We start from the raw sequence: 14,882 nt of genomic DNA, 5'->3' as shown, positions 1-14,882 counted from the left end.
GTGGCTGGTGGCAGCAATTCTGTGGCCGGTTGTAGCATGTGCGGATGCGGGCTCCAGCAAAAATTCTTGCACGCGCAGCCATCACCGGGGAAAGGTGGAGCTACGGCCATGGTGGGTTGCAGGCTCGCAGCACCATAGGACACAAAAAGGAAGGGAAGAAGAGGGGGGAGCGCAGGACCACAAGGGCAGAAAAGGGGGCCGGGGTGGGCATCGGCCACGGCCACCACATAGCAGAAGGAGAGGAGGCGAGCCTCATCGATATCTCGATGGTGGCAGCCATGGCGGAGAAAGGGGGTGTGGGGAAAAGAATCAGAGAAGGAAGATGAGGGATGAGTGCGTGGATGGATAAGGGAAAGGTGGGCGGTGCGCGGGTCCCATAGAACACAACGTAGTACAACGTGTGAGAAGCAGGACGCGTTCGATCGGTGTGTTGCATAGTACGTGCCGCGTGCGACCGGCCCAATCTTCGGCCGGCGCACCGGCCACAAACGTTTACCAATAATAATACAGCCTGAATCCCGGTGCACGTATAGTAGAGAACGCGAGAAAAGATTCCTGCTCCCCGGAGGGCAGTTCGGACATTCACCCCCCTGCCGCTGCCGCCTCCCGCCTTCCTATAATTGGCAGGGAGGGCCCTGGATTCTTTCACTTCACGCACTAAAATCCACACGCCGCGAACGCACAAGACGCAACCCAACCCCAACCCAACCCTGCCCAGAATAAACACGCGACGCAACACAGCGAGATTTCCCCAATTCCTGCTCCTTGCTTCTCCCTCACGCACGCACGGGATAATCTTCCCCCTCCCCCCCAAATCCGCTTTATTAGCCCGCGCCCCGATCGAAAATCCACCCGCCCTCGATTCCCCCCGCCCCAAGCACTCCGCTTCCTCGAGCTCCCGATTCCTTCCTTCGCCGCCCAGGAGCCCCCCGAATGCGCCGGCTCCATCCCGCCGGGACCAGATTCTGACCCCAAATTCGCTTTCGTCTCCGGCCGGGATCCTCGCTCGCCCCCGGCCGCCGTCCAATTCGGTGTGGATAGTTAAGAGGCTGTGAGCTCCGGCGTTTCGATTCGAGCTCGTCGGAGAAGGGAAGAGCGTCTCGGACTCTGGCGACCATGTCCCTGTCGGCGATTTCCCTCTACACCGCCCCGCCGGGCGCCGCCTACTCCTCCTCCTCCGAGTTCGACCCGGGCTCGCGCGGCTCCACGCCGTGCAGCACCGCGGCGCCGCCCCCGCCGGCCGCCTCCCACCGCGCGTCCGCCGGCGCCGGCGCCGGCGGCCTCTCCTGCCTCTTCTCCTCCCCGGCCGCGGCCGCCGCGCCGCCCCGCGCCCCGGCGCACGACGAGCTCGGCGCGCTCTGGCACGACGGATCCGACGACCTCAGCTTCGGCGGCGGCGGCGGCGGCTACTCCCACTCGCCCTCGCCGCTCAAGTGGCGCGACCTCCACCACCACCACCACAGCCCCGTCTCGGTCTTCCAGGGCCCGTCCTCCTCACCGGCCTCCCGGAGCCCGTCGTCGGCGTCCTGGCTCACCGGCCGCGAGCGCGACCGCCTCTTCTCCGGCTTCGTGCGCAACGCGCTCGGCTCCTGCATCGACTACGTCCCGGCCACCAGCCCGCGGCCCGAGGTCGGCGGCGGCGAGCTCGCCTTCGAGCTCGACGAGAACCTCGCGGGGGCGAGCCCCGCCTGCGAGCCCTACGCCCAGGAGCTCCTCGCCGGCGCTCAGGCCCGCCACCGCATCTTCCACGAGGAGCTCGTAGTCAAAGCCTTCTTCGAGGCCGAGAAGGCCCACCATGGCCAGGTGAAGCCCCGTGGCCCGATTATCACTGTCCCCTGTTCAAAAATTTCTGAATTAATCGCTAAATCTCCTTTGGTTTGTTCTTTGGTTCTGTGATTAGACGAGGGCGAGCGGCGATCCATTCCTGCAACATTGCGTGGAGACGGCCGTGCTGCTGGCCAAGATCGGAGCGAGCGCCACGGTCGTCTCCGCCGGGCTTCTGCACGACACCATCGACGATTCATTCGTGGATTATGATCACATCTTCCACATGTTCGGTGCCGGCGTGGCTGATCTCGTGGAAGGGGTACATGTTCCTCTTCTCGTGGATTTTGTCCATTGTTTAGAGGGATTCGGATAATGGGTTTGGTAGCTAGCGCATTCGTATTCTTTGGTATCCTCAAGCTGTTGGCTGGATCTACTGCAATTATTGTGCCCTAAATTATGATGGCCTGCAGCATGCCTCACTATATTTAACGCAAATGATCATGTGCATCTCCCTTTCACCTCCATTATCTTAGCATTAGCTAATAAAAACTGTTGGATGAAGCCCAACGTATATGACTTTTAATATGTGATAACAAAAGTTGTGCTATGTTTACTCTGTTCCTTAATCTGCGCTTTTGCTTTGATCATACTTGCAATAAACTGTCCAAACGAATTCAAATCACCACTAACAATTTATTTGACTTCAGTTTTATGGCATGGAGTATGGGTTCCAATCTACCGTTTCATACTTTTGGTAGCTCGGCTGCCATGTTCTAATCTTGCAAGCTGATAGTTTCTGCCTAATCTGTTCAGGTTTCGAAGCTGAGCCACCTGAGCAAGCTTGCTCGTGATAACAACACGGCAAGCAGAACTGCTGAGGCAGATCGCTTGCATACAATGCTCCTTGCAATGGCTGATGCACGGGCTGTTCTAATAAAGTTAGCAGATCGTGTGCATAACATGAGGACCTTAGAAGCCTTGCCTTTGGTCAAACAACAAAGATTTGCTAAGGAGACCATGGAGATCTTTGTGCCTTTGGCCAATCGATTGGGGATTGCTAGCTGGAAAGACCAGCTGGAAAATCTTTGCTTCAAGCACTTGAACCCTGAAGAGCACACGGAGCTATCATCGAAATTCGCAGAAACCTTTGATGAGGCGCTAATCACATCTGCTGTGGATGCACTGGATGAAGGTCTTAGGGAAGCAGGCATCTCATATCACAATCTTTCTGGAAGGAACAAAAACCTTTACAGTGTTTACTCCAAGATGCAGAAGTATGTATTGCGTACTTGTTTGCATTATATATGCTTGCAAAATATAGTGATGAACCATTGTTTTATGTATGTTTGCTAATTGGTTTTGGCACATTACCAGGAAGAATTTGACAATGGATGAAGTCCATGATATCCATGGCCTGCGCCTCGTGGTTGACAAGGAGGAAGATTGCTACCGAGCACTCGATGTTGTCCATAAACTCTGGCCCCAAGTCACCGGAAGATTTAAGGACTACATATCGCGGCCGAAATTAAATGGGTATGCAGCTTAACTTCAATACATCCATTCAACCTTCGGCCATTTCGCTAGAGTTTGCGCTGATTTGCTTTGCTACAGGTACCGTTCATTGCACACTGTTGTCATGAGCGACGGTGATCACACATTCGAAGTCCAGATCCGCACAAAGGAGATGCATCTACAGGCCGAGTATGGGTTCGCCGCGCACTGGAGGTACAAGGAAGGCTCGTGCAGGCACTCCTTCGTGCTTCAGATGGTGGAATGGGCAAGATGGGTTCTTACGTGGCAATGCGAAGCATTGAACAAGGAACATTCGTCGTCCCAAGTAAAAAGCGATGCCATCAAACCACCTTGCCCGTTTCCCCTTCATTCGGAGGAATGCCCTTACTCGTACACCCGCCAATGCAACCACGACGGACCCTTGTTCGTCATCTTGCTCGAACATGACAAGGTGAGAGCCCAGTGTTCGGTCGATCGATCACATTGCTAATGTTGCCATCATCTTCAACGCCGATCATCTTCAGTTCCAGCTATTTGACAATGTTCATCCTTGTGGTTTCAGATGTCCGTCCAAGAGTTCCCAGCGGGCTCGACTGTAATGGACCTGATGCACCGCGTGGGTGCCAACAGCCCAAGGTGGAGCCCCTACAGCATACCCATGAAGGAGGACCTGCGGCCGAAGGTGAACCACGAGCCCATCAGCGACCTGGGAAGGGCGCTGAGCATGGGGGACGTGGTGGAGCTGACCCCGGCCCTCCCCGACAAGTCGCTGACCGAGTACCGGGAGGAGATCCAGCGCATGTACGACCGCGGCGGCTTCGCCCTCGCCGCCACCCGCAGCGGCAGCGGCAGCGGCGGCTCGAGACGCCGATGACCCCGCGGCACTCACCGCAGTGTTAACAAACAAGCTGTTGTACGATGATGTTCGAGTCCAACCCATTCAATTCGTTGTAAATACATACAGACTACATAGTCTAATTCTTGGCGGCCATGACGAGGCGCTGCAGGATCACCCCCGGATGCAAGGGGGGCGTCCACCAGCCTTGGCTGCAAAATGTGTACACTACCAGCATGCAGAGCAATGTATAATATGACAAGAGTCGTTCAAGTTTGATTCGGCTTGTGCTTGCCAGGATCTGTGGAGAGGAGGGATTTGGGCTGTTTGTATTATTGCGATGAAAAGATCCTGTGATGGAATTCCATGCCGGGTGTGCAGCTCCAGAACCTGTGGCCTCAACTGAATCTTCATCTTAATGAGAGCAGCAGTGACATCAGATTCTTGGGCCGGTGCCTCCCTTCCTGCGAATGTGGACGAGAGGATCCTGTCGTGTCCGGTTGCGGTGAGGCGTATGTTTCCGTGGAATCGTCCCGTCCAGGGTAGGATGGTAGGGTGCTGGGAGGAGGAGAGAGACCTCTGGCATGAGTGAGTGCGTGCGGTGTGGTGGCCAAGGCGTGAATCTTGGCCCGTGGGCTCCATGGCCACCACCGCTGTCTGTATGTACGCGTGGTGCGCAAGGCTGTCTGTGGTGGCCGACGGGCGTTTCTCTTCTCCCGCCCGCCAGCAACGGTTGGTGGCGGACCGACGGCCAGCGGCACCCGTCGACGGGCACGTGCCGGTCAAGCGTTGACGCCTCCCTGAAACTCCAGCGACGGTTACGTGCCCCTGGTCTCGCTGACCCGCCGTTGAGTACACTAATCCTCCACAAAAAGGACATAAGTTTGTCCACTAATCATCATCACCACACTTAAACCCGTACCACCGTGTCCGTCGTGGCGTTCCCGCCGTACGCCAAGGTTAGATAAGGATTGCTGCTACTGGCACACGCGTCCTCAGACCGGACTATCATAAACCCCTTTCCAACAACCAAAAGTAATGCAACACTAAACAGGTGCCGTTAGCCAAGGTTGAAGGCAAATTCAGCCGCTTCTAAACCCAGATATTATTCCTGCGCGAAACGACACGCCGAGCGCCAGTCAGCACTACCAGATATAAGAAGAAGAAGAAGAAGAAGAAGAAGCCGCCGTTGCCTTGCCTTGCCCCCTTGCCGACTGTAGGCGAAGCGTGAAGGTGTTACCCTCCCTCCGCCCCTCCTCCCGACCTCCCGACCTGCGTCTACGTACGTCTCCTTTTACGTCGACGGCGACATGTCGACGGTTGTGTGGAGTGCTGGAGGGAACCGGCACGGCGGCGACGACGCCGCCACTTGCGTCGCCACTTGCGTCGGAGTATCTATCTACGAACTAGTCGGCCCCACGTGGGCCGTGTCCGCTCCGACGTGGACGTGTCCTTCCCGGTGCGTGTGGCAAGTGACAAAGATCCTGTGGCGGACCGGCCGGGGTTTTGCGTCCATCGCGAGAAATTTCGCGGGCGTGGCAATGGGGTGTGTATCTACGACTACGGGTACATGCGTGTGCGTGTGTGTATTGTGCCTCGTGTTGCGAATACCGAGTTTGACCGTGGCCAAACTCAGCCAACCTGTTTTTATATTTGTCAGCTACCATCTCCGTTCTGCTTATTGGTTCCCATTGTATTTCGTGTCAAATTTTGACCATAAATTTAACTAACAAAATGTTCGTACGTGTCAACTAAATTATATCATCAAAAACTATATGCAAATACAAATCTAATGATATAGTTTTTGTTGACATGCATTAACATATTGTTAGTTAAATTTTTGATTAAAATTTGGCACACATTACAAAAAGGACCAATAAACCAGGACGGATGTAGTAGTAGAGAGTCATTTAGGATCCAAGGTTGAATATTTTACCGTTTGGTCTACTGACTACTGCATTGGGTCTGTGTGGGAGCCTGGAATCATTGACAAGAAGGAAACTTTTTTCTCGACGGGACTGGAAGGAAACTTGGATGCATCTAAAATGCTAGTATGCACTGCCATTTCATACACATGTACTACCGCAAATGTAAAATTGAAGAGATATAAAATTGTAAATGCACCCTCATTTTCTTTTTTGTAAAATGGAAGTCAGTTAGGTCGGCGAGGACATAAGAGAAAATAATAACATATGATCGTCCCCGTGGTCACTTTTCGACTGCTTGCGTCGATGTGGTTTCCATGCATCTCCACACATTCCAAACAATATTTGCACCAATTGTTGCCGAGATCTCGGTCGCACAAAAGCGCTATGCCTTGTACCTATTGCCATCATTGACCACCCTTGGCTGCCTTCATTGTCGCATCAACATGGGGGAGTTGCTCGTGTCCATGCAGATGCTATTGTTGGATGACCATGAAGGCCATTGACGAACGCTATGCCCCATCACTGGGACTTCTGGCATCGCAGTCTCGTCTTCCCTAAGCTACTAAGGCATCCAAGGCCCATCATCATCTACCCTCTTGTTGTTTGCTCATTCTATCATAGTCATGCCCTATTACCACCACAAGGAGGGTGGATGTCAGAGCCTATGTCTTTGTTGTAGATCAAGGGAGGAGGGGATTGGCTTTTGTTTGGTTGGATGGTTCTATCCAAAGGGACAGGGATGTTTAGAGGGTAAGAGTTGAAATCTCGGGTTTGTGGTAAGTTTAAGGTTCGTGTCGGGTTTCTAGGAAGCATTGTTCTTTGTACTGGAAGTCGATGCACATTTGGCAGGTTGTTGGAATAATTTTGTCCAGAAGGCCAGAAGCTGATGGATTCAATTGAAACTTGTATCTCGGAAGGTTGTTAGTTACAAATCATTTGGTTGCACTGCCTTTTTTAATCTACTTCTCTTGATATGATGATGGCAATGCAGAGCTTTTCTTAGTATAACTAGTATTGTATGCCAATATTGCGCCATTTTTTATTTATAAAAATGATTATATGCAGATTGCTATGCACATTGATATAGGGAAAACATGAAAGTGCAAATGATCTAATCCCTTCGAACCATACTAGTTGTCACTGATTTAGTATAACTTTGTACTAAATCAGCGGCAATTAATATGGATCAGAGGGAGTAACGAACTTTGCATGCGTTCTTTCAGACCATGTCTAGCACTGTTGCTGAATATGGAAATGTATGACTTAAACATGTTAAAGCAATCTTCGAGATCTCTTTTCCCCCAGTTAAAGATAACGTTATTCCAAACATCCCATAGAGTCCAGCATCCATGGATTAAAGCCTCCTGGAAGCATGAAAATGTTACCCCTCTGCCTTGCCCCAGTCTACCTATTTAGAGAGATCCAAGTTCAAATCCTTATTGAGTTTACACCAAAACATCTAACAAAAGTCATGGAGAAAAGAAGCGGATCATAGCTTTGAATGTGTTTTAGAGCGGATCATAACTAGGACCTATGACCATAGCAACTTTTTCCTGATATACAATATACATGATGTTTGTTGGCCTGGATGGACATCACCGAGACACATGGTCATAGGTCCTAGTTATAGTAGTGCAGTAACAGATTCTGTTGCCGCACATTATAGGAAACTGTCAAGAAGCAGGTTCTGGTGTTGTATAATTCTATTAAAAAGAAGCATATTATTTGAGTCGATCACCTCCAAACTTGTCCTATTAGATGGGCTTCTAATGAGGTTGAGATCTTCAAGTGAAACCCAAAAATTAAGACAGGAGGTGTGAAGTTTGTATGAAACTTGGAAAAGGAAAGTGGAGGGGATGATATGTGGATGGGTATAGGAGCCACTCATGGAGGAAGACATCACTAGTGTGGTGGGAGGAGGAAAGGTCGAGGAGGAAGTTCTGCCTTTCTTGTCGAAATATGTTGCATTCTTCGTAACAAAACAAAGTTAACATTCTAAATGTAAATTTTAATTTTTTTACAGTGACCTAGACAAGTAGGATGTGCTTGTTCATTAGGCCAATTAACATTATCAAGACCAACTTTACCATTTTTATGTTTACAAATGTATTTTGAATTTAGTTACAAAATTTATAAAGTGATTTTTTTAGGCAAATTTATAAAGTGATTGACATATATGTAAATGCCACATTTTAACTGGGCTTCTGACTTTTTTAGAGTTGGGTTTCCATATGTGTGACTCGAAGTTTGACAAGTACAAAACATCTGATGATGGATGTGTAACCACAAGAACATATATATGACTCTATGAGTACTCCAAGCATTGGAGTACACCCATCAAATCGATCTATTTTGGCATCTCTAGAAGTTGCTACAATATGAAACGTAATTCACAACACTTAAAGTAAATATATATATATTTTTCGAACCCATACTCCATCTATAGCTCGAGAAACAAAAAAAAGAGACAATTCTAGCACTAATATTATGAATAGACCGAAATCATATTCTAGTTTAAAATAGTTATTATTCACAATTATATTTGTCCTTTCTATTTCTAGATATGTGTTTCAAAATTGTATTTGAAATTTTGTGACTTGATGAATGTATGTTGTTTGTGTCAATACATTTTTTACAGCGAAAGTAACTTTTTGTTGATCAATTAGTAATAGATCCATTGCAAGCTTAGGCCTTGAGTCAACTGGAGGTTCTACAAGCCATGGCTAAGGATATATTACACATTAATTTCATTAGCTTGAGCATCCGTTATTTCATTAGCTTAGTGGAACAATGAGAGTAGGTTACTTCCGTAAATTCACGGGCTAGCTGCGCACAAACGTGAGTGAAACATGAGAATTTCTCCAACTCCATAATATTAAAAAATCATGATACAAATATATGCACATTAATAGATAATAGAAAATGTTAATCTATGTCTATAATATTAAATTTATTAAAACAAAAAAATATAGTCAAGAAAGAAGATCTAGCATATATCTAAACTCTATATTTACTAACAATGTAATCCTTCTTGAAAAGAACATATCTTTACTTTTACTATTATTGAATATCAATTAAATATCCTAACTTAATAAGAATTTTGCGGGAATGATTACTATTTCTTGTCTTATTTTTAGATTTATAAATCTACTAACTAAGACAATAAAATTGTTCGTCCTCCCACCCAATAAAGTGTTAGGATTCATTTCAATAAAATCCTATGGAATCATAGGTTCCGCCGTTCTCACTATTTCTCCTTACTGATTGAAGCTTCTAAAATTCTATTCTGAATTAAGTTTCTCAGTTTCATTAACACGGGAGGCTACTTTTCTTCGAAATACTATCTTAGAAGCAATCCCCCATGAAAACAAATCTTAGAAGCGTCGGACCTGGCTACTTTTTAATTTTTTGAGAGAGCGGACGTGACTACTTGAGAGCACCCGCTCTCGTGTGGCTGAAGGTTGAATGGGCCCCTGGGGCGTACACACTTCACGTTGGCATACCGGGCCAGATTCCTACCAGAAAATGCAACTGGGCCAAAAACATTTTGTTCCTTTTTTTTGCGGATAGAAAACCATGGTTCCAACATTCAAGTGTTTATGTGTTTTAATAAAGTTTGGGTGTTTGCAAAAATATTTATATATTTTAATAAAGTTACAAATAAATAAAAGCCAAAAAAATAAACAAGCACCTAATAAACATTATGAATGCTATTTGATATTATTTTAAAATATTAGATTTTTTATAATCACAAATATTATGTTAGTTATATGAATACTTTTTAAACTAATACTTGCATATTTTTTGTTAAATATATTACAAACATTATGTGAATAGTTTTTATTTAATATATGAGCTTATTCTTATAAAACTTTCTGAATTATATGAACGCACATATTCAAACTTTATTTTTTTTACTGTGAATAATTTACATATTCTTATAAAATTCTAAGAAAGGAAAAAAAACTAACATATTGAAAATGGGCCGCGGTGAGTGTAGACCGTTTAAGTTCCATGTACGTTTTCGACTGTAAGCCTTTATGCTTGGTTATAAGGTAGGGTGGCTAGCTTTGTCCACTTGATATGACGATGTCACCTACACTTGGGACGCAATGGTCATAGTGACATTTCAATGGTTTTTTGTGAGATTTGGTATTAAATTAGGGGGCTTTTGCAAAAATGTGACGCCCTAGCCAATTCAGTCACTAACAGTGGGCCCAGAGCAACGCTGTCATGCCACGCAGGCATCGTATACACGCTATGACAAGTACTGGTACCCGTTTTGGTGTTTTTCAATCTTTCGGCACCAAAATGCACATGATGTGCAACTTCATGTACCACCAATGCATTTACCTTTTCTTTAAAAAAAATCTGAATGCGTGTACCTTATTTCCCCCTCGAATGTTTTGCTAATTTCTCAAAAAGGGAAAATGGCTTAAATGTTCATCTAAGAAACCGAATGTTGCCGGGCAAAATAGAAACCTACAATATCAATAAGCTAGAAACTGTTGGTCCATTTAGAGCAAAGGACAAGTTTTGGCATTAGTTTTCCGTATTTTTTAACTTTCGGCAACAAACTGCACATGGTGTGCAACTTCATGTACCACCAATGCATTTACCTCAAAAAAGTCTGAATGGGTGTGCCATTTTTTTCCTGAATGTTTGCTAATTTCTCAAAAATAAAAAAAGGGTTAAACGTTGGCCTAGAAAACAAATGTTGCTAGGCAAAATGAAACCTACAATATCAATAAGCTAGAAGTTGTAGGACCATTTAGAGCAAAGAATAAGTTGTATCATTAAAAGAGGCACACATGAACTTTTCTACTCCCTCCGTCACGGTTTAGAAGGTGCACTTGGAAATTCTCTGGGACCTAGGTGATTATCTATTGGTTGTGAGATGGGCTAGCAAATAGCATTCACACTATGCATGCATATAGAAATAGTACTAATTAGCTACTACACATAAAAGCAATGCGCCCTAAACCTTGTTTATTGTGAAAACACACACAAATTTAACTGTGCCTTATAAACTGTGACGGAGGAAGTACAAGCTTAGGGAATAACAAGGAATATCATATCCATCAAGAGAACATATTAAAAATTAAAGCCCTGAGTTCCGTGGCTCCGATTAGCTTGAGGGTTAAGTTAACCTACGTTGTTGACTTTATTTACCGACATTACTAACATGGACCAAGGCCATATCATACGCGTTTCTAGCTAGCGGGCACACGAATCCACATCGATATTTGAATTACCAATGGTTATGCATTAAAATCCAGCTGTAAAGACAGAAAAAATGAATTATTTCATCAACTTAGTGTTGAGGAAAATCGACCAGCTTCGAAATTCAGCTCTCAATGAATTCGCCCATGGCATGCTTCACATCCAAGTTTATACTCACTCCAGTTTGACTACCATGTTTGGCTTGTATTTTTGGAGCGGAATTGGATTTTAAGTAGCGAAATAGTCCCAAATAGGCCACAAAGTTGCACTAATAGAAATTTATTTCAGAGTTTTGGATTGGAGGATTTGAAGGATAATAAATGCTCAATAACTTGATTTTAGTCTCTTTAGTATTTGGATTCAAGCATGGGTGAGGCTAGCAAGTTTTAGTCCCATTACTTTTAGTCATGAGACTAAAATGTATCCAAGCACCCTCTTTGTAAATCTCTCGAAGATACTCATTGGGTAGGATGTGCGTGTGCGCGTTCATAGAGGTGAGTATATGCGCGTATGTGCGAGCGCTTGCGTCTGTACCGTGTTAAAAAAAATATCCAAAAGTTAGTAAGAAATACGTAGATTATGGAATTATATAAATTTCCAATAAATAAATAAATATTGCATACGTATGTGGATAAGCCGATAAGGCGCCGCGCGCCCCTCCAGCTCGGACGGGGCTTGCCTGCGCCCCCGGCGTGCGCCCATCGGTGCGCCGCTGACACGCGTCACCCATCCATGCCTCCCCCTCCCGTGGCCCTTTTTAGCCACAGAAAAAAAACCCTGGAAATACCCATCGACTAGTACAACGCTGCCCCGTCGTATTCCTCACCTCTTTCACTTCCCGTAGAAAAAATGCTACTGTAGTACTACTGCCTTCTTTCCCCTCGAGAACTCAGACATGGAGCAAGCATGGAGGACGGAGAGGATGAAGCCGTCGGATGTCCTCCCCCTGCAGCCGCGCCCCTTTCCCTCTCACCGGATGGCAATTCCCCCCGCCGGTGGCCTCATCCTTGTCTCGCCGGACGCGCAGCGGATCACCAGCTCGAGCGCTCCGTCCCGGACATGGAGGAGCTGGATCCTGGGAGCTGAGCTCCGCGACGCGCCTGACCAGCTCGAGCGCTCCAGCCCGGGACCGGGAGGAGGTGGATCCTGGGTGGCGCAGCTGTCTCGATTAGCTCGAGCGCGGCAACTCGTACCCGTACATGGAGGCGGTGGATCCCGGGTGGTGCAGCCGCTGCCTTGAGCGTGCTGCAGGTCAGCCGGAGGCGGCAGACCTGGATGCTGGAAGCTCCTCCGGCTCGCGATGGAGTGCTCTGGCCGTTCGTTTGTCCGTTCGGAAGGATATTCAGCTCTACCTCCACGGCAGACAAGACACATCCACACAGGTATACTCTCTTGTTGCTTTGTTGCTCTCGTGAACTCTGATTTATTGCTTGTTTATAGAGGTAATCTGATTCTATCCCACGGGGGACAAGCACCAACTATGCTTATGTGCATAGAGATAATCTGATTACTATCACATTCAATTCATGGTGAATAACAAGTTAAAAGTAGTGTCAACTATGCATATGATTAAATCGACTTCAATGCATAGGGATAATTGATCGATTTCTGTTTCAATCCATGGCCAGTAACAAGAAAATTAGTGTCAACTATGACATTGATTAAATCGACTTCAGTACACGAGACAGAAGTTTGTACACAACAAATTGAGTATCTTATGGAGCGAATGTGAGAAATCTTGTCTGGTGTGAGCAGTCCTTTTTCATTCGATCTGCCGTAAGCACGTAGGGTGATGACGGGGTAGGAAAGGTGGACCAAGATGGCAGAAGGACGACAGTCACGCCATAGCTACAAATCGTTCATAGCAAATTTATTAACTTGGCTCCGGTTCATGGAAGAAGACTTGATTCTGCTCTGTCATCATAGTAGAGGTAGAGGTTCCAATGCTCTGTTGCTGAAGAGCTGAGTTGTGCAGTTGGAATTCAGTGCATATGTGATTTTCTGGATGGCCCTATGTGTAGAAATGTAGCAAAGTTCAGTGGTGCAGAAGTTTCAAAGTGATAAAAAAACTTGACAATGTCGAATGCTTATACCATTAGTGTATTGTATTGTTGGTATCCTGCCAGCATTCTTGGGTTCTGTGGCATCGAGATTGTATTTCCAAGTGACGATTGAATCGGTAACTTTTCTGTGAGATCTCAAGTATTGGGCCATGGTTCCAGTAGCAAGAATGTGGTTATGTGTCTCCTCAAATTCATACACCTGATAAAATCCATTCCTAAGACTTATTTTCATATGTGCATTACATCCACATCGTGATTCAGGCCTACTATAACTGAATGTATCTTCTCTCTTATCTTCAGCTCGAGTTCCTAGTAGTTGAAAATATTGTCTTAGTGCATCTAAAAATTATTATACTCCAAACAAATTACAAGTGGTCAATACCTTGACGAGAACAGAAAAATGTCCTCTGTTGTATTGTATCAGAGTTCTTTACTTTATGCTTACTGCCTCTCCGGACGCTAAAACCCATAACTTCAGCATACTTGTTATAAAAGGAATAAGCCTCCTCATCAGATAAAAAATTCATTCCAATCTTTGGTACTATTTCATTAATATGATCTTTCGCATTGGTAGCTGCGGTTTCTTGCACATCCTGTATCAATTATATACATTTTTAGTTAATACACAGATGTATAACAACCATGTTTATTTGCATTGCAAGATGGAGACTAGAAAGATGAAAGGAGGATATGAAGAATACAAGTGAGAATCTCACTTTTGGTGTTTCTGATCCATTATCATCATGGTTCCCATGTCCACTCCCTGGAGAAGCCATCAGGGAGGACAAGAAGATCCTTCTTCAATCTCTAGGTCGCTCCAGACTCCAGACGTTGCATCTGCTTGACGCCACTAATTGATGAATGATAAGAGTCTGCTAGTTGTTTCAACAGTCTCTGTTAATCTTTGTATTTTCTGATTGATTCCAATGCAGCAGCGTAAGATTTGGAGACAAGGATGCAGTCCTCTGTATCCCTGATTATTGGCGGGATTAAGAGATTTGATTTGACGGGATTAAGAGATCTGATTGGGTGGGATTATTTCCCTCCATTTTTGTATTCAGTTTTGGTGATCTGCAAGTATTACGGGTCCAAGGGAAAGAGGTGAGGAATACGACGGGGCAGCGTTGTACTAGTCGATGGGTATTTCCGAGTTTTTTTTTCTGCGGCTAAAAAGGGCCACGGAAGGGAAGGCATGGATGGGTGACGCGTGTCAGCGGCGCACCGATGGGCGCACGCCGGGGACGCAGGCAAGCCCCGTCCCTCCAGCTCACGTTCACGCCCACGCTCCCGCCGACCCAAACCTCGTCCACCTCCGCTCACCCTGCCCCGCACGTCTCTGACCGATCCGTTATTAATTACGGAACGCTGCTACACAGACGACAAACGGCGAACGATTTGCAGACGATGTAGCACATCAAGCCGCTCATTTGTAAAGCAAAACTAAACAACACCGTTCGATCCAACATCGTCCAGTGTTCGGCCGGAGTACTGTCGTCTGTATAGTAGTGCTGATCTGCACATTACGTGGCACAGTTATTCTTCGTCAGAAACGGC

The 14,882-nt window shown here is 46.3% G+C and overlaps 1 protein-coding gene across 1 annotated transcript; it reads left to right on the top strand.

Annotated features, from left to right (window-relative positions):
* Positions 1 to 654: 654 nt before the first annotated feature.
* On the top strand, positions 655 to 4,393 carry LOC123103733 (probable GTP diphosphokinase RSH3, chloroplastic). Its single transcript, XM_044525401.1, has 6 exons — positions 655 to 1,803; positions 1,901 to 2,086; positions 2,581 to 3,041; positions 3,142 to 3,300; positions 3,379 to 3,730; positions 3,842 to 4,393. Exons 1-6 carry the CDS (start codon positions 1,117 to 1,119, stop codon positions 4,151 to 4,153), a joined length of 2,157 nt encoding a protein of 718 aa, XP_044381336.1. The 5' UTR covers positions 655 to 1,116; the 3' UTR covers positions 4,154 to 4,393.
* Positions 4,394 to 14,882: the final 10,489 nt, after the last annotated feature.

The sequence above is a fragment of the Triticum aestivum genome, chromosome 5A, assembly GCF_018294505.1.
Source record: "Triticum aestivum cultivar Chinese Spring chromosome 5A, IWGSC CS RefSeq v2.1, whole genome shotgun sequence".
Taxonomy (NCBI): Eukaryota; Viridiplantae; Streptophyta; class Magnoliopsida; order Poales; family Poaceae; genus Triticum; species Triticum aestivum.
This window is presented reverse-complemented; position numbering and strand designations above follow the sequence as displayed.